General features: G+C 38.5%; 1 protein-coding gene across 1 annotated transcript; it reads right to left on the reverse strand.

Moving 5' to 3' along the window:
* Positions 1–437: 437 nt before the first annotated feature.
* sh3bp5b (SH3-domain binding protein 5b (BTK-associated)) lies at positions 438–17,489 on the reverse strand. The gene is made up of 9 exons (XM_026914433.3): positions 17,055–17,489; positions 16,511–16,573; positions 13,649–13,777; positions 6,117–6,281; positions 5,347–5,477; positions 4,819–4,861; positions 4,381–4,600; positions 3,397–3,702; positions 438–1,668 (listed from the first exon to the last, which is right to left on the reverse strand). Exons 1-9 carry the CDS (start codon positions 17,133–17,135, stop codon positions 1,508–1,510), a joined length of 1,299 nt encoding a protein of 432 aa, XP_026770234.1. The 5' UTR covers positions 17,136–17,489; the 3' UTR covers positions 438–1,507.
* Between the last annotated feature and the right edge of the window lie 3,273 nt (positions 17,490–20,762).

The raw sequence follows: 20,762 nt of genomic DNA on the forward strand, positions 1-20,762 counted from the left end.
TTTCCCCTCAGTCTTTCCCTAACAACAGCAACATTCAGCCGTTTTCCTGTACTTTCCTAATCATAATTCAGTCTCGCTTCACAGCAACGTTACATAATCTGGATGTAGCTTTAGATCCGTAAATTAGCAAGCCAGAGGCAACAGTGGCAAGGAAAAACTCCCTGACATGACATGAGGGTAAAAACCATGAGAGAAACAAGACTTAAATGGAAACCCATCCTCTTCTGGGTAACACCGGATAGTGGGATACAGGCATCTGCAAGGTTTTGCGAAAACTTAAGGGAAGTCCGTAGAGAGGAGTGGGCTGAAGTTTGTTCAGGTGCAGAAAATAGCCAACGCTCTTTTGAAGATATTTCACTTCTCTTTGCATAGCCAAATGTTGCTGTTAACTCGTTCATCTTAAAGAGAAAAATACGACAGAAAAGGCTCCTGAAAAGTTTACAGTGATCAGAACATTACTTTATTTTAAGCCGGAAAACAACTACACAAGCTACTCAAACTCAGAAAAAGACCAGAATAACCAAGATATAAAATCACAGCTTTATGATGATGCTGTTTCTACTATACACAAAAAATACACAAAAAAAGTTACAACAAACAAAAGGTGAAAAAACTGACTAGACCGACGCTGTGCTTTGTGCCTCTATATCTAGCGGCAGCAGCTACAGTATTACAGAACTGACTAATATTCATGCACACATCTTAGTGTCTGCCCAAATGCTAACAATTACAGTGAATCAACAGTGTAAAACTAGGTTACGCCTTTCTAATCCATGTTTTAATCTACAAACGAGCCGTACATAATACGTTGCATTGTTATCTATTGCTTTTTTCAATGAAAGTGATGATAGTCCATCTTCTACAAAAACACAGATATGGCAGCATGCACATTTCAGCGATAATGATCACGCTGCAGCCGAAATGTAGATGTTAAAGTGTAGATGGACAAGCATTGAACAAGGGCATGTGGGGAACAGTGATCAAAGGCATGTTGGCACATGAGCTATTATTGCACTACAGAAGCAGCCAATTAAAAATCCGTTTAAATCTGGAAGTACTGTTTGTGACTGCTTCCTCTTTCATCACGTCAGTAATGTCTCTACGGTGCCCCGTGTCCAAAACCAGAGCTCTGATAGCATTATTTATATGAAAAGCTCAGGAGTAGCTTGTCCATGACCTGCTAAAAAGTGGGGAATGAGACTTATCATTATCATCCATCACTCAGTTTTTTTCCTCTTATTTTTTTAGTAATCAAATGTCCTTCAATGTGCTGTAAGAAATGATTCCCATTTTCTCAAATGCACACGTTCCTATAACTCTTCCCCAGAATTAATCTTGCTCAGTGAGCCAGTAAGATCCAGAACATCCCTGGCAGAATGAATGATGCTGAATCATAGGTAAAAGGTACAGATGGACAGCTGCCTACATCTTTCACATGGGTGAGATTGATGGCATAACAGCAGCTAACTCTGCCCCTATTAAGCAGTGGTGGGGTGCTGGTGATACTCTAGGCCATACTCAAAGGTTTATGCTCTGTGGTTTTGGCGTTGTCCATCTGCCCGCGTTTCAGGGACAGGAAATGGAAGCGGTTCTTAATGCTGCTAATGCTGCCAGTGTTGTTATTGAGCGCGATGTTCACCTCATCCTCCGCTCCCTCTGCTCTGTCACCTGCGTGCACACAAACACACACGAAAACTGAAACAACTGTGAATTACTGCATGCTTCTGGTGATATTCAGAGAGTGAGAGGAAGTAGGCAGTTTTTGAGAGGCAGGAAATATGGCCTCAGCTGAAGTTCTGTTTTGTCATCTCTCAGAGGCATCAGTGTTACTTGTCACAATGATAAAGAGAATCCCCTGAGGCACAGGTGCATTCGGCACAGGAAATACACAATGGGACATGATGATATAAAAAAAATAATCAGTGACAGGTGTGCGGGGTCTGATGTGGCCCATCGATAATGACAACATTGTCACTGTTACCTCCCACAAAGTTGATTCTTTTCCTGTAACAGCATGTCCAAAAGTTTTATTCCTTTTACACCTCAGCAGTTTGGCCACGCTAACAATTTTTATATATTAATGAATTACGTCATACTTTTTATCCATTTATAGTTACATTTAATGTTGTAGAATATCCACGAAACAAGTTTGTTGCTGTTATCACTAATGTTATAACGGCTATAAACAGTTCCATCCCCAGCTGCTCTTCTTCTCTAATAAGATGAAGATGAAAAATGCAGTTTGTCATGTTTCTGAAAAACCGAAAAGACTTTCCTGTGTCTGAAAATTTTAAATTACAACTTTACCTCTGTTACAAAGCAATGACACTGCAGATTCTTTCCAAACCTGCTAATTAAAAGGCTCTTTACAGTAACCAGTTTCTTAAAATCCATCCATGTGGAGTATCCACCATGCATGTCCTTGTTTAAGTGGTTACTATAGAAACGATAATGTATTAGAGTGAACATAAACCTGTCATTTGCCTTGCAGAAACTCTCCGAGCTGTGCTGTTATACAAAAATTGATCAAAAGCTTCTGAACAATTAGATCTGAGAGTTCGACAGAGCTGTGGTACAAGATATATACGTATTACCTCACGATACTTGAAGATGTTTTCATTAGACATACTCTATTGTATTACTGATTATCCATGGATTATCCAGTTGGAACACACACAACAGAATAAACAATATAAAAAAAGAATGAGCAAGCATTAGCAGCTGATCATACTTGTTACTCTTACGAAATACACTGCAAAAATGACATTGAGTCCAAATATCTTCAAATATAATCAAATTGATGTAGTGTTTATTATAAGATTACAGTAACTCAAATATATGATTATTAAACCTATTTCTAGACATTTTGTACTGATTTCAAGCTTGAAAGTCTTGTTCTTTTGGTACTTTTGCTAATTTTAAACATATGTATTTCTAGAAAGAAGCAAGATTATCTGCCACTAGAACAAGAAAATGCAAAAATTAAAAGTATTAAAAGTATAACCAATGTCTAGAATTTGGTTTAATAAATATATATTTGGTTTACTGTAATCTTATGATAAGAAATACTAGATACATTTGATTATATTCAAGATATTTTAATTTGCTAAGATGTCATGTTTTTGCAGTCTAAGCCAAGACCAATGATTCATGAGAAAGACATCACGGCATAAATAATCTCAGTAACAAAATGAAATTGTCTTATCACCCACCCTTGCTTTCTAGTAGAAAAAGGGGATGATAACCTTAGGAAAATTAATATACAGGTTGATACCTTTCCTATAGATACATGGATCTTACACACAGAAAACAACATACATACAGAAAACATAGATCTTCATTTCATTTGTCAGCACACACACTGATGCACTTAAATAAAATAATGCAACATCTCACCTCTCTCCATGTCACACTCGGGTGAGGACGCTCCACTGCATTCACTTCGAGGTCCAAGGATAGGTGAAATCAGGCCAAAGTCCGACAGAGAAACAGTGCTGGGCAGTTCCAGGCTGCATGGCCGTGATGAAGGAGAGGGAGAGGAGGAGGATGAAGATGTAAATGATGGTGATGAGAAAGAGGAGAAGGGGCACTGCAGTTGCAATGGGCTGTTGCCTCCAGAGTTCATGCTACATGTGGACTGTGAATCCTCTTCGGACATGGCGCTGTTACTGCAGTTCTCATCCTCAAATGTCTCTGATGCCACTGGAGTGAGACAGGATGGAGAAAGGGGAGTCTTATTGCTAGCAGAAACGAACTCCAACACAAAGTTTACGCCAACTAGCCATCCAAAAAAATGTCATGGAACCATAAGGAATAAACACTGGATACAAATAAAAGCTTTTAAAACCTGACCTTGTGACTGTCATCCAGATGGCACCTAGTTCATAAACAATGCACACCAGAGGCTTATCGTTCTTTGGCCTTCATTATGCCATTATAATAAAAATACCTCTTAGGCAAAGTCAGTTATAAAACTTCAAATCATGCTGCTGTGCAAGCAAAAGTCTAACCAGGAAAAAGGAGAACTTTAATGTTTTTGTTGATTAATTGACAATGCTTGTACATTAGTCTGATAGACAGCTCCATAAATAGGTCACGGTTCCAGAGCACAAGGGCAGAGTTTTACCCTTCAAAAATGTGCCACGTCTCACTCTTTCTGTTTTGTAAAACAAAATTATAACTGATATTTGCAGTTGTCCACTCTCATGAAGATGCACTAAATCTGATATCAAAATAATACCACAAATAACAAAATAAAAACAAAATGCAATTCATATTTTAAATATTTATCAACAACAATAATAATGCAGTGACTTCTGGGACACTCACTTATTATATTTGTGGCATGGTCAATAATTTCAGAAATCAGTGTGTACTCACTGGATATGCCATCAGACTCCATTTTGAAGTTGGTGATGTCATCTCCAGTGACCCCATCACCCTCTGACCCCACTCCTCTCTCCCGCAAGCCAATGGCTAAGCAGCGCCGGCGCTCGTGGATCTCATCTGAGATCATCTCTAGGTTTTTAAGAGCTGTCTTATACTCCCCTTTAGAGTGTGTTAACTTGGCCTGTAGGTCATCTACATTCGTTTTCAGTTGCTATGATGAGAGAGATGTAGTAACACACACACGCACAGAGAGAGAGAAAAAAAGAGAGAGAGAGAGAGAGAGAGAGAGAGAGTCACACAAGGAGCAAAGGTACCTGCTAAACGATAATCACAAAACTTATGGACAGCAATTTAGACATATTCCAGGCATAGAGCAGTACACAGTGCACTATATGGACTATATGGAAATATAATCCTATAAAAGCTTACCTCTAGCTGTAAGTAGTACTTTGCCTTCAGTTCAAAATAAGGCCTGAGACAGAGAGAGAATACATCTATGAATAGAACTGTACCTAATGCCATAGCAACAATCTGCCTTGCCTACCAGGTTTGGTGAGTGCTAGGAGGATTATTACCTGCCTGTCACTCTGCCTGCACCGTAAAGCTGCAGCTGGACTGTTATGAAACTGTATATATGCAAAGTGGGAAGTACAGTTTGGCAGAGGAGAAATTACACTCCTGATTATGTGCCCAGAAAATAGACTTTAAGCAGAAGATGAAGCTAAATTCCCCACTGAAGCACTATATTCTCATGTAATAAGAATCAGATACTCTTATCAAATAGGTGCTGAGTACAGCAGTCAGAGGTATTCCTATGTCACCATATTTTCAGTATCAAAGTGCCTGAGGTGAATAAAATCCACTGCTCCAGTTTGGGAAATCAATAACATAACATGAAGTCATTATAAATATCAAAGACAAACTGTGCTGCTCAACCATGTGTATTAGAATGCTCACTTGGACTTGCTGATTGTGCGTTTAAGCTTCTTCTCCAGCTGCTTCATGTGGCTCATGGCTGCATTGTATCTGGCTGCTGTCTCTTTATGTAGCAACTCGCTGCGGCTCTTCGTCTGTTCGGCCTCCATCACCTACAAATGCAGCACATTTACAACAACTTTACTGCAATTTGCACTGCTGTGTTTAACCTGCCACTTGTTGAACTTTGAGATGTTGCGTTTAAATAGACTGTAAACATAGAAATCTAAGCTTCTCAGTGACCTTCATCATCATTATATGTCAATTCTGCTGACATTTTACTGACAGTTGGTTGTCAGTAAAATGTCAGTTGTCAAACAAAATCATAAAAGCAGACATTTTGAATTAGTAGATGAAAGAAAGACAAGACTGCAGCTGTAGAAAATATTTTTAAAATAGAGTTAGCTAGGAAATCAATGTTAGTGGGCAATTTAAATACATTCTCCTCCAGGTCATATTAACTAGTTAAAATGTGACCAGGGAAATGATTCAAGGCAATTTATTAACACAAATATGACTTAACCGAAAGAGTAAAAAAAAAAAAAGTTATCTATGAAATGTTAGCTATGAGACAGGCAGCTATCTTTTATAACCTCAGTAAAGTTACTCTTTATTTTTGTCCATTATGTGCCAATATTGATATTTTAAAGGTTCCATTTCAACAACATAATGCTTGTTAGATATCACTGGGTATCAAATAACCTATCTGCACATGTCTAGTGAAGTTGACTGCGTCGAGGCACGTTACTCACCTTCTGAGTGGCGTGGTTCAGCATCTCCTGCCAGGCCGAGTCAAATTGCCGCTTGTCTTCCTCCAGCAGCCTCTGTTCGGCCAGGGCGATGGTCTCTTTGGCAGCCCGAAGCACCTCAGTGGCTTTCTGGAAGTCTTGTGTTGTCCTCTGGGCCTCAAGCTGAGCCTAGAAAATAGGCACAGGGCAGCATGATCAGAGTGACACCACCAGCGGGATGAGGCCAGGATACAGAGCAGACTCGCAGGAACTTCTGCTGTGGGACCAGCTTGCCTTTAGGCTTTTCCTCCCATATTCCAGTCTGCTTTCATTCAACACTGACACTACATAACTACACAACACTGCCTCTGTAGTATATGCATTATATTTATTGGTAAATTTCGACTCTGGTGTCAGTTGGACTGAAACAGGGCGACAACATCACAAAGCAAACTGTTCTGGTTACACCACGGCTCATATAGAACAAAAAAAGGAATAACAGGAGCTAGAGAAGTGTGGACTTTGGAACTAAAAATGCTATCTATTTGAGAACATGGTCTTACTATCATAATCCATTGCTATTTTTATGCTCTTCCCTCTAATCTTTCTGTCACTGGTACGGACAGTAAATGCCTGAAGAAAATTCTTTACAGACAAAGCCCATTTATCCTGTGGGCGCTACTCAGTAAGATAAAAAGCCAGAGTAATTTTTCTGCTTGACTACTACACAAAGGCCTTCAATGGCAGCAATTATTTTACTCTGACTGTGTTTTGTTTCGTATCTATTTTCTTTGCAACGTATATCCTGTATATGACAATAAGCACTAAAGCTTTTTCCTGTATGCTTATACCTCTTTCTGAATTTAAATACTGGAGAAATCTTCACCTTTGTATTTCAGCACATTGAGCAGAACAGCTACAGTTAATTACTTAAACCTGAACTTAAAAAATGAACATATAAATAACTACCTGTAATTAATACTCCAGTTTACTCAGAAAACAAGTCATGAGTTGCTTAATTGCCAACCAAATAAAAGACAAAAAGACAAAAGATCTATCCTGACTGTAGCAAATGCAGAACTGACACCTTGATGAGAAGCATTGCATGTTAACATCTGATGATTAAAAAGTAGCAGGCTAGTATATTTCTCATGAAACTGTAAGCTAGCTCTCCTCCATGTTCCTCAACCAAAACCACTACTGTTACACTACTTCCCCAAACACCCAAATGAGAAATGCAAAACTAACCTTCTACATAATTTCCCCCGTATGAAACAAATGCTCTGCTGCAGCAAAAGACTTAACAGTCTTAACAGCTATATGAACAACTACAGAAATTCTGCACATTTGCACAAATTTTAATCACTGCACTACATTTTGTGATCGCATACACAAGACTGAGGGTAAACCGCAAGAAATAATCTTAGGAGGATTGTCATCACTCACCAGACACTAATAATTTAGAGAAAGAAAGAAATATTAATAAATTATTTGAAACTTTAACTTGGCTGACATACTCGAACATCAAAACTACATTGGGCAACAATTTCATAATATAGTTAACGTACCAACCAAGGGAGGTATGAACAACACAATCAAGGCACCATGAACGAGACAAAAATGGAACGTTAAGATGAGATTAAAAGTGACCAAAACCTAAAGAATCTTTAAATTAAATGAAAATGAATCACTCCTTCAAGGCCACATTCTCCACAAATCTGTTGCTCTCTGGTCTGCTAATTGTGTTCTCGTTCAAGCAGACATGATGGGGAATTACAACACCTCAAATCAAATAAGAAGATGGTGCATTGCTACACTTCTGAGATGAAGAAATGTTTGCACAAAAAAGGGGGAAACCCTAAATTGTGGCAAATTTGCAAACATTATATGCTGTGCAGCATGCTTCATGTTGTTTCTTTCATTCATTTGGTTGTTTTTGTCATTACTTACTTACATACTTGGCTACTGCAGTATCTGCTCGGACATGAAGTACATTTTGAGCTGAAAGAAAATGCTATGCACTATAATACTTAGTGAGGAAGTAGTTTGCATTAGTTGTATGCTGTATTTCCAGTGCACTATGGGTTGTAATATAGTGAATTATTCAGGAAGTATAATTTGCCCAGTGAGAATTCAGACAACACAACAAAATGGCTTCCATGGCCCAGAGCATAAACAGCACTGCATAAATACTATATATTTTAGCTCCAATGCTTCTGGTTCAAAGGTAATATGCAAGGGTATGAATCAGAAACAGGCAAACCTAAAACTCAGTTCGCTGAAAAACACACCAAAATGTTTGAAAGTTGTTTACTTGTGAAAAACAACCACAAGACGTTAAATTATTCATCCCTATTCAGAACTGCATCACATTTAGACGCATGAGGCCAAATGAAGTTAACATTCATTTTAAAAAATCGGACCGCATTTTCATTTACTTTTTCCCCATCCTCATTTGAACAGAAACTCTTTTGTGACTTGTTAAAGTGTATCATTAACTTTAATGGGACAAGAGTGTCTCTGGCCTTAGGGACTGAGAACTGAGGAACTGTGTTATTTATTATACAAGAAGCTGATTCAGGAAGTTCCTCTCTTTAAAATGTCTGCCACTTATTCAGTCTGTGCATGGCTTTTGGATTTTATTAAATAACTGAACAAAACAAGGATCCGGATACATCTGGAGTAATGTATTTTGAAAAACACTCCTTACAATAAAACATCCTTTTGTACGCCAGGAACACAGTGTGACCCAGTTATCTTGATTTACTTTTGTCTATTGCCCTGTATTTATACCACATGACCTTATCCCACGTGAGGTCATTTATGAGGTCTTCCTTCTCTCAAAGTTCATTCCTCAGAAAGCTTCATACATTTCAATGCTTTAAGTCTACATTCAGACACAACATGGCTTAGCTAAAGCACACATACACCATAGAAGAAGTCTATCCTGCAAAGATGTAAAGAAAGAAATAAATAATAGAGTGATTTATCAAAATAATTATGTGCAAACAAACATAAATACAGCCAGATACAGAGAAGAGAGAGTAGTTGAAAGTAGTTGAAATAAAGTTTCATGAACAAATACATGCCATAAAACATAATATTGGCTGTTTTACATTATGGATTTTTCAACCCAATTACAGCAAAAGCAATGATCCAATACACAATAACTCTACACCATATTCCTATATACTAAAATATGTAGGAATGCTATATATTAATATTATATTGCTGTACATTAAACATATAGATAATATGCCACAATTACGAATGCCATCTGTATGCTCATACGCAAGAGCTCAGCTGTTAGTGTACTCTGGACTGGACCTTTCTATATGGCTTGAAAATGTTTTATGGCTGTTTCATATGCAATGATGGTTGTTTTCGGTGTTTTATTTTCACTCACTGTTTGAAACCGCACTGAATCGTACTGTATTAGCACTGTACTGGCAAGCACTTATGATTTCACTGGGAGAAAATATCAGCAGGTGAGAAGAGGGACGAGAGAAACCTACTGAGGTTGTAGCTGATGTTTTATAACTATTTCCAGTATGAACAGAGCAAACAATAGCCTGACTTCCTCAGGATTTAAGTAATTGACAGAAACAAAAAATGAGATCTTCCCCTTCACATCTACTTTGGAAAATTCAGCCAGCAGACACGCATGCTATAAACAGAGACTCATCAATCACAGAAGGAAGGAGAGAGGAGACAGGAGAGGTGACAAGGCGAGAGAGACTGAGATAACAAAGGAAAAAGAAAAAGCGCAAAAAAATGACCAGTGGAATTGGCACTTCTGTATCTGATTCATTTTCCTCCTAATTTTAGCCACACTAAAAAAAAAAGAGAACAAATTTTCAAAGTGGCCCAGCATGTCAACAGATGAACAGCTAAAGGGACTTTCCAAACATCAACTCCTACATCAAGTTTCATCTGGAGGCAATGTGTTGTAAAACGTTTAAACAAAATGACAAAGATAACAAAAATGGCCAGATATAAACTGACAAAATTCTGTAAACCATGCCTTTAACAGGTCAGTCTAAATGCAAAGTGGTGATTAATTTTCATACTGTTTCTACTCATCTTCTGATGAGTATATCTTTGTTATTATAACTGCAACAGAGGGTTTTTTTCCCCTGGACCAAAACCACAGTGCTATGAACTGAATTTGGTTCTTGTATGAGTGTCTTCAATTTACACATTCTTAAGAGAGAGTAGCTGATATTTATTCACTAACTCTGATGCTTTTGAATTAAAACAGTTTTCCAATCCCCATGTGGTCTGTTTCGATCAATAATAGATAGGTTTTATGCAAATGAATGTTTACCCACACTTACTGTGGGCACTTATTAGTCCCTTACAAAGTACAGGATGGGTTTCTGCGTTCCTTCAGAAAACAGAACTGCTTTGCCTCCAGCACATTTGCAGTCTTTCAGCTATGAACCATCACTGCGATCTGTCATTGAAACTTTGATCATTCAGATGAGTCTTAGAAATGGAGTTCATTACAAAGGATAATTACTTTTTCATACACGAGGATGGAACTTTTAATAATTTAGCTCACTTCATAAATGAAATCATTTTTCTGTGAAGGCTCTGTTTATGAATCCATGAAGAGAACAAAAGAAAGATAATAATAAATGTACAGAGATAATCCAGCATTTCCCAGCCCATTTATTGCCAAATGTTTGCATGTAGTCGAGCATGGCACACAATCTCTGAATGAATCTCTGGTCACGGACAGCAAGCGTTAGAGAATTTTTTACAAATACTATCTTCTAGCCTGAATTCACTTCATCTGAAAATACTGTTGCAAACCCCTCCATCTGAAAATGTACACTGATTAAGCTAATTCCTAAACCAGAATCATCAGCCTTCAAAAGCCTTTACATTTAAAAGGCTCAAAACACAAAAGTATTCACGTAACAACCTCAAGTGCCCAATTCTCACACTTTTCTAGTAGATAATCTGAGGAGAATGCAACATTGTGATGAATCATGGCTTCCTACTGTGTCACTCTAAAGACATCCTATGGTGAGCATTACAGGATGATAATATGCAAAGAAGTGAACAAGCAGCACTATAACCTTATCTATCTGAACACTTAGTAACCAGTGCTCAACAAAACAGGGAGACTAAAAAGAATACGGATGTGGGTGAGGACTTTTTGTTAACAGAAAAAAACAACAAAAAACCCTCTCTGTGTCTGATGGGTCCCATGGGGAACTAATTATATCACAGCCCTGTTGTATTCTCGATTCTGATTGGTTAGAAAGTGCTTCTATAACAGCAGCTCTGACAGGCAAATCACAGGTTTATATTAATGCGCCCGTTTATATACATTATCCTTTCTATAGTAACAGCGTATACAATGTATGTTAGATGGGAATCTCTGAAGTTTGTCAATAACAAGACAAAAAAAAAAAAAAAAAAAAAATGCAGCTTGCCATATTATCGTTAAGAGAGAGAAAAAGTGAGGCTGGTGAGGGAACGACTGTTTATAGGTATTATAATGTAAGTGATAACAGTAACTAGCTGTTTAATGAATGTTCCACAACATTAAATGTAACAATAAGCAGATAAAAATTATTACATGTCATTCTTTAATAAATAAAAAATGTCATTGTTAGCAAGCTGCAGCAGTATAAGTCGAATAAAACACTATAAATAAGAAACTTTGGATCGGGCCACATCACATCACATCACCTCACTCTTAATTATTTTCTAGAACAGCATGCTCCACTATATTTTATTCCTTCTGTAGCAATGTTAACTCTCTTTAAGTTGGAAACATTCATCAAAATCATGTTCATGACTAAAATTTGTGTTTCAGTGTGTCACGCTTGTTAAAATCCTAATGCTGATGAAGACAACATTATGTTTCCATCTGGATATAAACAAGAACACACAGCATTCAGTGCAGAAACATATACCGCAATCTGTAATCAGTTTGGTTATATTCAAGCTCTTGTCTGGAGAAATGTGTGACACAGACAGTGTGGAAAACAATTTGTGCAAGATTGGGAAGCAGGATATAACTCAGCCTGATGTTAACAATCTGACAAAAACGCGTGGGTGAGAGAGAAAGACGGAGACAGCAAACAAAATTAAAAGGGGGAAAAAAGACAGCAAAAGAGTGGAGAAGTTGGAGGTTTTTCATCTTAACAATGTCTTGGTCTTTTCCAGCAAAATCACATAGTCAAGTCCGAAACATAACAGGAGCCAGTATGAGTTATGGGTGTTTGGGATTTTTGGGAGATTAAGGGGCTCAGCCTCTGTCAGACTAGTTTCACACAAAGATATAATGGCCACAATGAGCTGCTCTTCAATCGAATCACATCGCCATTAGTCTGGTCTGTCTGTAAACAATCAATCCATCAGTGCTGCTGGTTTTTATTAGCATAATCTCTCCGCTTTTCTATTCTGGCTGCAGAGCTTTATTCTCCCTTCACCACATCCTGTCTATTCCAAACACCAATAAATCAAAATAAATCTTAATATGATGATTAAGATTTATTCTGCTAAACGGCTTTGTGCTAAAATGAATGACAGATAAACTGCTTTTTTGTTTTAATTAATATTTAAATCAACACACAATTGCCTATTACAATGTAAAGCTTGTTATTCCAAGGTAGCGTTATTTCTACATTACTTGGCATAGACTTGTGAACCAGCACTAAAAGACAAAACAGCACATTAATAATGTGTTTCTATATTTGAGCAATTTAATTTCACGAATAAAGCCTCTTAAAATGGTAGTCCTTGTCCCTGCGGATTATATTGAACTCTCTGTGTACTCTGCTCTAAATACATGGCCCAAAATGTCAATACTCTATTTATGAAATAAATGGCAGAGCAAAAATATTTTCTCTAAAGTCAGAAGAACACTCTACGTTTCAGTTCACTAAGAGGAAAATACATCTGGTATTTAATTAAAGCATAGTAAGTGAATCCCTTAAGTATATTTTGCAATACATAGATTATTGCCATTTTTATACAATATATGGGATAATATATGGATTATAATGTTCATAAAGGATTATCATTATTCATATATTCTAATTTTATAGGTAAATATATTGAGCCCATATTATAATATATGAAGCATGTATTATATGTAGCCAGTATACTGTAATGCATATGAGATACATTATTTTATTTTAATCAAATTAATATGCTTACTTTTTTATTAATCTTATAACGAAGGACTTGATTTTTAACTTGACTTCAAAGACTTATTAAAAAAATAAATAAATAAATAAAGACTTGTGAACATCTCTGGTATGTGGATGTTTTCCACTATATCACAACCTATTTCTGGTCTGTAATGGATGACTTGGGCTATACTAATAGCATCTACTAATAAAGAAACTTCTTTGCCACATGATAGAAAACAGGAGAGGTAAGCAATGATTAAAATACATGTGTGAGAGTCAAGTAGAAACTAAGTAGAAACTATAAAGCAGACAATGTTCCCCAGAGAGGCATAACACTAACCGCTCTATAGAGGAGAGGCTGGGGAGAGTTCGGCAGAGCTAAGAGTGAGAGTCCCTCACCTGCCGTGCCGAGCGCCGGGCCTCCCAGTATGGTTTTGAGTCCTCTACAGCCTTGCCGATCTTCTTCAGCAGCTCATCCAATTTCAGCGTGGCCTCCACCAGCACAGAGCGAAACCTCTGCCTTGCATCCTGGGAACCATAACGCCAAACATCACACATGAACTTAGACCAGAGCCAAAGGTTACTGGAATGATGAAGTGGTCAGGATTCCAGAGCAATTGTTCAGGCATTCACATTCCCAGTTCAAATTAATATACTGTCCTAAGGGGAAAAAACGGTTATTCAAAATAGATTAGATTTACTTCTGAGATAAAAAATAAGAGACTGGATGAGTGGAGAAAAACACAGCTTCTTTGTGCTACATTCAAAGATACACGAGAAAGAGGCTATCCATTATTTCTTTTGGAAAAGGCATTTGTTCTGGCCATGTTAGAAAAACACTGAAAATACGAAGTGTAAAAGTTAAACAGATTACATGCAACTGTATCTATTTCAAGAAAAGATCAGTTGATTTTGAGATAAGTGCTCATGTGTCAAAATCAGCAGATTTTTGGAAGTAAGACCCAAACAGCGGGAATATTAAAAGCAATCTACACCTCCCACGGGCATGACACACATTTTAGACACAAATCTAATTGCTATTTGACTCCAAATCTCATGGCCTTCAAAAAAGACTCCAAACACAAGGCCCTTTAGATTTTCCATAAAGGTCCCTATAAAATCCTGAATGCCAGCAATTTTCACAGAAAACTCTTTAACAAAGGTGAACCAAGCACTATTCCAGACTGCCAGTACAAAATAACTACACTCAGCACCATCTTGTCTTGTTCCTGGTGGTTGTAATAAAGGCACTAGGGTGGATATTAGCACTAAGTCTGGTGAGTACATGTAAAACAGGATCTGTAGGACACCACAATTCACCAAATCTCAGCCACTGCGGACAGAGCAAACCTAGCTTGAAGCTGAGTCATGTAGTCTACTCCATATACACTCATTGGTCACTTTAATAGGAACACATGTACACTCATTTTTGCAGTTATCCAACCATCCAATCATGTGGCAGTAGTACAATGCAAAAAATTAGGCAGATACAGGTCGAGAGCTTCAAATAATGGTCACATCAAACATCAGAATAGGGAAAAAGTGTGATGTCTGTGACTTTAACCACGGCATGGGTGTTGGTACCAGATGGGCTGGTTTGAGGATTTCGGAAACTGCTCATCTCCTGGGAATTTCACACACAACTATGAGCTGGTCTGGGAAAACCAGACAGATGTAATTTCAGCTAAATTCTGGAAAACCAAAAAAATGACAAAAAAAATGGTTTTGACCAAAATTTTGTTTTTCTGCCAGTAATATACTTTGACATCTTTACTTCAATAAAACCTACACTGATTTTACCAAAACAGCATGTTTTTATTTAGGCTGCGTTCTAACCTGGCTTTCTGCCTGTGAACATCATGTTAGGTATGGAACCAGTTTAATAAATGCAGCAGTAAATGCAGTCAGTCTGCTTAAATATGTCCAGGATTTTCAGGGTTTGATCAAGTTTTTAGATAGCTACATACCGTATCAATATTGGACGTACGCCTCATGAATTTAGTTTGTAATCAGATACCAGCTCTCAAATTACCTGTGTTGTGTCGTCACATTGTCAAAAAAGAGAAGAGTGCTTACACACGCTGAGCGCTTACAGATGATAGAGGACAAGGTTTATTTCCCCAGCGATGTTAGCATGAACAGAGATCAGTGGAGTGAAGAGACACCGATGAGGTTCATGTTTAAATGCCCTTTTATCTCAGACGAAGAGACTGATGTGGATGATGCTGATAATCAAAGTGAGAACTCATTTACCATCATAAACATCATAAATTCTCTAAAATTCAGTACTAATGATCCTTTTCCATAAGTAGGTTGGGCACCTTTCAGTGAAAGTGAAATGGAATCTTTAAAAGCAATTTTTTTAATGTTAGAACTTTACTTTTGAGATATATGCAAAAGAAAAACATATTGTCAGAACCATATGAAGGGTTTTCCCAGGCCGCCACACATATAGAAGCAGTACTGTCATATAGTTCTGCTCCCGAATTTAAACCTATGGATCCTCGCTAAGATCCACAGTCAGAGATGATCAAAGGTTTATACCTAGAGCTCGGCAGGACTGTACGCATAATACAATAACTTGCATGGGTTGCAATGATTGGTTGTTTACTTTCATACAGCTCTGTGCCATAGTGACAGCAGGTTGGGTTAATTATTTCTATCATTTTAAGCAAAGCCTGCAGCCAGATGCAGGTGGAGAAAAACAGGAAAAAAATGGGATTTAAAAAGAAAAGGACCAGCGATTGATATTAAAATCTGAACATTATTACAGGTTCATTGGGTTACAACTGCTAACCAGTGTAGATACAGACGGGAAACTTTAACAGCTCATTAAATGTATACAGCCTGGCAGCTGGAGCAGCTGGCCATGAGAACTGGCATGTATTTATAGTACACTTATACTATTCTAATGTGAAAATTCTGGGCCATTTCAATGTTATTTTAAGCAATTTCAATTGGGCTGAATTAAATGAAAATTAAATGAGGCAGTGAAGTTAACATCAAAATAATCATCAAGTATTTTCATGTGCCAGATGTGAAAACTACACTGTTGATTAGCAAACCATACGCGAACAACAGTGTCACCAGACAGGCTTTACAACTTCCCTAAACATTCAGTCTGTATTCAGTCTTTAGCCATGTTGTTACCTGAAGCGTCAAGATTCAGACTCAAACCACTAAATAGAACAATTTGACGGGAGAAAATGATCAGATATTTCAATACATCAAGGTTGTAAAGACATAAATCCAGTGTTGTACCTCCAGTTCGGTCTCACATCGGTTGATGTCGTCTGTGGACTGGTTCAGCTTCTCCAGTTCCCCCTGATATCAAAAGATGGAGAAGAAGATAAAAAAAAAAAGAAACAGATAAGCAACACCATCTGATTAAAAGAACAGACCAGTTTCCAGCAGATTAAAAAGATATTGTGAAGCTTTGAAAGCAATGGCCTGTGGGAGTGCTTCGCTCCAGATGCTGTGTGGGATCTCTAATGGGAAACAAATGTCTTAGGTGCAAATATCAAGCTGTAGAACACTCTCAAGCTACAGGTTTTACAGATGTGGCTGTAACCTGGAATGAAATCATGAATCTTTAGGTCTAAGGCATGCACTGACAGGAGGCTTGACTGATCTGAGCCCACTCTTCTGATATCAGTCAAACACAATCCATTTAATACTGAAACTGCATGGGCTTGACACTGTGTGTGCAAAAACAGTCACGTGCTTTAGCGTTCATAACACTGCATACTAAAGCATCTTGGTTAATAAAATACCCAAAGCACAGTGCGGCAAAAGAGCCCAGTACCTGAACCCTGGGATCCACTTCTTCCTCTTCAGCTGAGTCGCATTCTCCATCAGACCTGCTCTCCTTCTCTGCGTTCTCCATGCTCTCTAAAGATGATTTCTGCTCCTGATATCCAAACAATGGTCCAAACAATGCTCCCGGCTGTCCTACAAAAAGCTGGGTTTAAAAGAAATAAAGAACCTGCACGACCTACCTAAAGCTTACAGAGTCTTAATTCGGACGGAATTAACAGTCACACACAGTGAGAATTAATCAGACCCTTCCTGTATAAACGCGGCTCATATTGAGCACAACACACAGCGCGCGTGAGACACAGAACGGCGGCTGAAATGCAAGGCTTCCTCTGCGTACTACTCTACTACACAGTATGCGCCATGTACAGCGGCGTACTGTCTTGGCATACTATGTAGTATGATAGTATGCGGTTTTGAACGTAGCCACAGACCGCAATGTGGAGCGCCACTGCCCCGCCCCTTTTCATAGTGGCACCGTATGGAAGGCCATTATTGCCAAAACATCTACCGACCTGTGTGTCTGGCCCTGTTCACACCTGGTATTACCATTCCACAGAAACCAGTCGTTAAAATAGGGGAGTGTGTGTGTGTGTGTGTGTGTATGTATACACACACACACACACACTCACACACATGTATACATATACATATACATATATATATATATATATATATATATATATATATATGTGTGTGTGTGTGTGTGTGTGTGTGTGTGTGTTTATGTATATGTACCTGTATATATATATACATAAACACACACACACACACACACACACACACACACATATATATATATATATATATATATATATATATATATATATATATATATATATATGTGTGTGTGTGTGTGTGTGTGTGTTTATGTATATGTACCTGTATATGTATATATATATATTCACCCCACCTGAGTATGGATCGGATTGTATTAATCCCAACTTTGCTTTGCTACTGAACATTTGTGCAGGAACCCGTAAAAATACTAAGTTAATATTAATAAATGTTAAATATTAAAAAATATTCAGTTAATCTTAAAAATCTTAAAATACTTAATTAATATAATTAATATTGAATATTTTAAAGGGGCGGTCACACTACACTCTTCATTCCGTAGACTTCCATTTATACACATGCGAATGCTGGAGACCAGAAACGCAAGCTTATGCGAAGAAGTTTTGCATTTCGTTGCGTTCCAAAGTTCGCTGTGGCGAACTCTGACCTGCGAATTCGTATCACGTGAAGACATGTGACCAGTAGAAGATCCTGGATTAAAGAGTGACACTCTCCACGCTAATTCTGTGACTAAAGTATAGGGTGAACCTCAGTCTTCTCCTTTGCAGATGCTTTCGTCGCTGTCACAATAATAAGCATGTCCCCTGATGTCATATCCAGGTTGCCACCCATATTTGCCGTGGTCCCAGAAGAAATTTTGCATGCTGAAAGTCTAGTGTGACCGCCCCTTAACTTTTGTGCAGCGCCCCTTAACTTTTTGCAGAGAGAGAGAGAGAGGGAGAGAATGAATGAATGAATGAATGAATGAATGAATGAATGAAAACCACAAATAGTATCATGTGTGCTCCGTTATAACTAGCTAATTCTCCCACACTCCTGCTGCAGACTCCAGATAAAGAAAAAACACAACAGTTATAAGACAGACTTCTTTATTAATCTGATTCAAATCCACAATTGCCTTTGCAGAATTCTGTTGATACAGTGAGACAGGCACGTGTTCCCGAGAGGAGAAGGCACTTCATGGCAGGAGCTATAAAACGTCACAACACGCTCCATGCTCGATCGCCTTTGTCTAGCCCTGAGTAGCCCGGATGCTAAACTTGAAATTTTTTTTTTTGTTGAATTTTGCAACATGGGTTGGACTGGTTGAATTTGAGAACTGAAATTAGGAACCTGCATACAGGTTTCTGAATATTGAAAAACTGAATTACTGAATCTGAATTTGTGAACACTGAAAAATACATTTGAATATACACCATAACATTAAAACCACAGACAGGTGAAGCAAATAACATTATCTTGTTACGGTGGCACCTATTAAGGAATAGGATATATTAGGCAGCAAGTGAACAGTCGGTTTGTGATGTTGATGTGTTGGAAGCAGGAAAAATGGGCAAGAGTAAGGATCTGAGTGACTTTGACAAGGGCCAAATTGTGATGGCTAGACGACTGGGTCAGAGCATCTCCAAAACGGCAGGTCTTGTGGGGTGTTTCCAGTATGCAGTAATTAGTACCTACCAAAAGTGGACCAAGGAAGGACAACTGGTGATCTGGAGCCCAAGGCTCAGTGATGCGTGTAGGGAGCGAAGACTAGCCCGTCTGGTCCGATCCCACAGAAGAGCTACTTTAGCATAAATTGCTGAAAAAGTTAATGCTGGCAATGACAGAAAGGTGTCAGAACACACAGTGCATCGCAGCTTGCTGCTTATGGGTCGCTGCGTAGCCGCAGACCGGTCAGAGAGCCCATGCTGACCCCTGTCCACTACTGAAAGCACCTACAATGGGTACATGAGCATCAGAACTGGACCATGGAGCAATGGAAGATGGTGGCCTGGTCTGATGAATCATGTTTTCTTTTACATCATGTGGATGGTTGGGTGCATGTTTGTCACTTACCTGGGAAAGAGATGGCACCAGGATGCACTATGGGAAGAACGCAAGCTAATGGATGCAGTGTGATGATCTGGGAAAAGTTCTTGTAACAAATCTCAACGATGGGCAAGGAGGAGGCGGGAACTGAGTGAACTTATATGTAATGTTTAATCGTAAACATAAACATAACATAACATAACATAAATCACAAAACATGCGTGCATCTCTCTCTCCCCCTCGGCGTCTCCAGCCGCTCCTTTATCCCTCTCTCCCACGGATCAGCCAACTCAGTGCCAGGCGTGCGTCCTCACAGCCTGGCCCCTCCCTCCTGCTTGTCACAGTTCTGCTGGGAAACCTTGGATCCTGGCATTCATGTAGATGTTCCTTTGACACGTACCACCTACCTAAACATTGTTGCAGACCAAGTACACCCCGTCATGGTAACGATATTCCGTACAGGCAGTGACCTCTTTCAGCAGGATAATGCGCCCTGCCACACTGCAAAAATTGTTCAGGAATGGTTTGAGGAACATGACAAAGAGTTCAATGTGTTGACTTGGCCTCCAAATTCCCCAGATCTCAATCCCATCCACCATCTGTGGGATGTGCTGGAGAAACAAGTCTGATCCATGGAGGCCCCACCTCGTAACTTACAGGACTTAAAGGATCTGCTGCTAACGTCTTGGTGCCAGATACCACAGCACACCTTCAGAGGTCTTGTGGAGTCCATGTCTGAACGAATCAGTGCTGTTTTGGTGGCACAAGGGGACCTACACAATATTAGGCAGGTGTTTTTAATGTTATGGCTGATCAGTGTACATATTTGATTTTTAAAATTTTTTTGAAAATCTGAATTTTAAAATACGAGTCTCTGAACACTGAAAAAAGATTCAAAACAAATAACTACAGATGTGTGGTTTGCAACCTTATATATTTCAATAATTATGAATGTAATGGTCTTTAATTTTCAATATTAAGAATTCAATGGCTTTTTATTTTTTACTTCCATAGAGACTTAGCATCTGGGAAGCTGCATGACTAGAACTATTTTATTTGGATTTTAAAACTCAGATGAGAGTAGCACAGA

The sequence above is a fragment of the Pangasianodon hypophthalmus genome, chromosome 1 (genome assembly GCF_027358585.1).
Source record: "Pangasianodon hypophthalmus isolate fPanHyp1 chromosome 1, fPanHyp1.pri, whole genome shotgun sequence".
NCBI lineage: Eukaryota > Metazoa > Chordata > Actinopteri > Siluriformes > Pangasiidae > Pangasianodon > Pangasianodon hypophthalmus.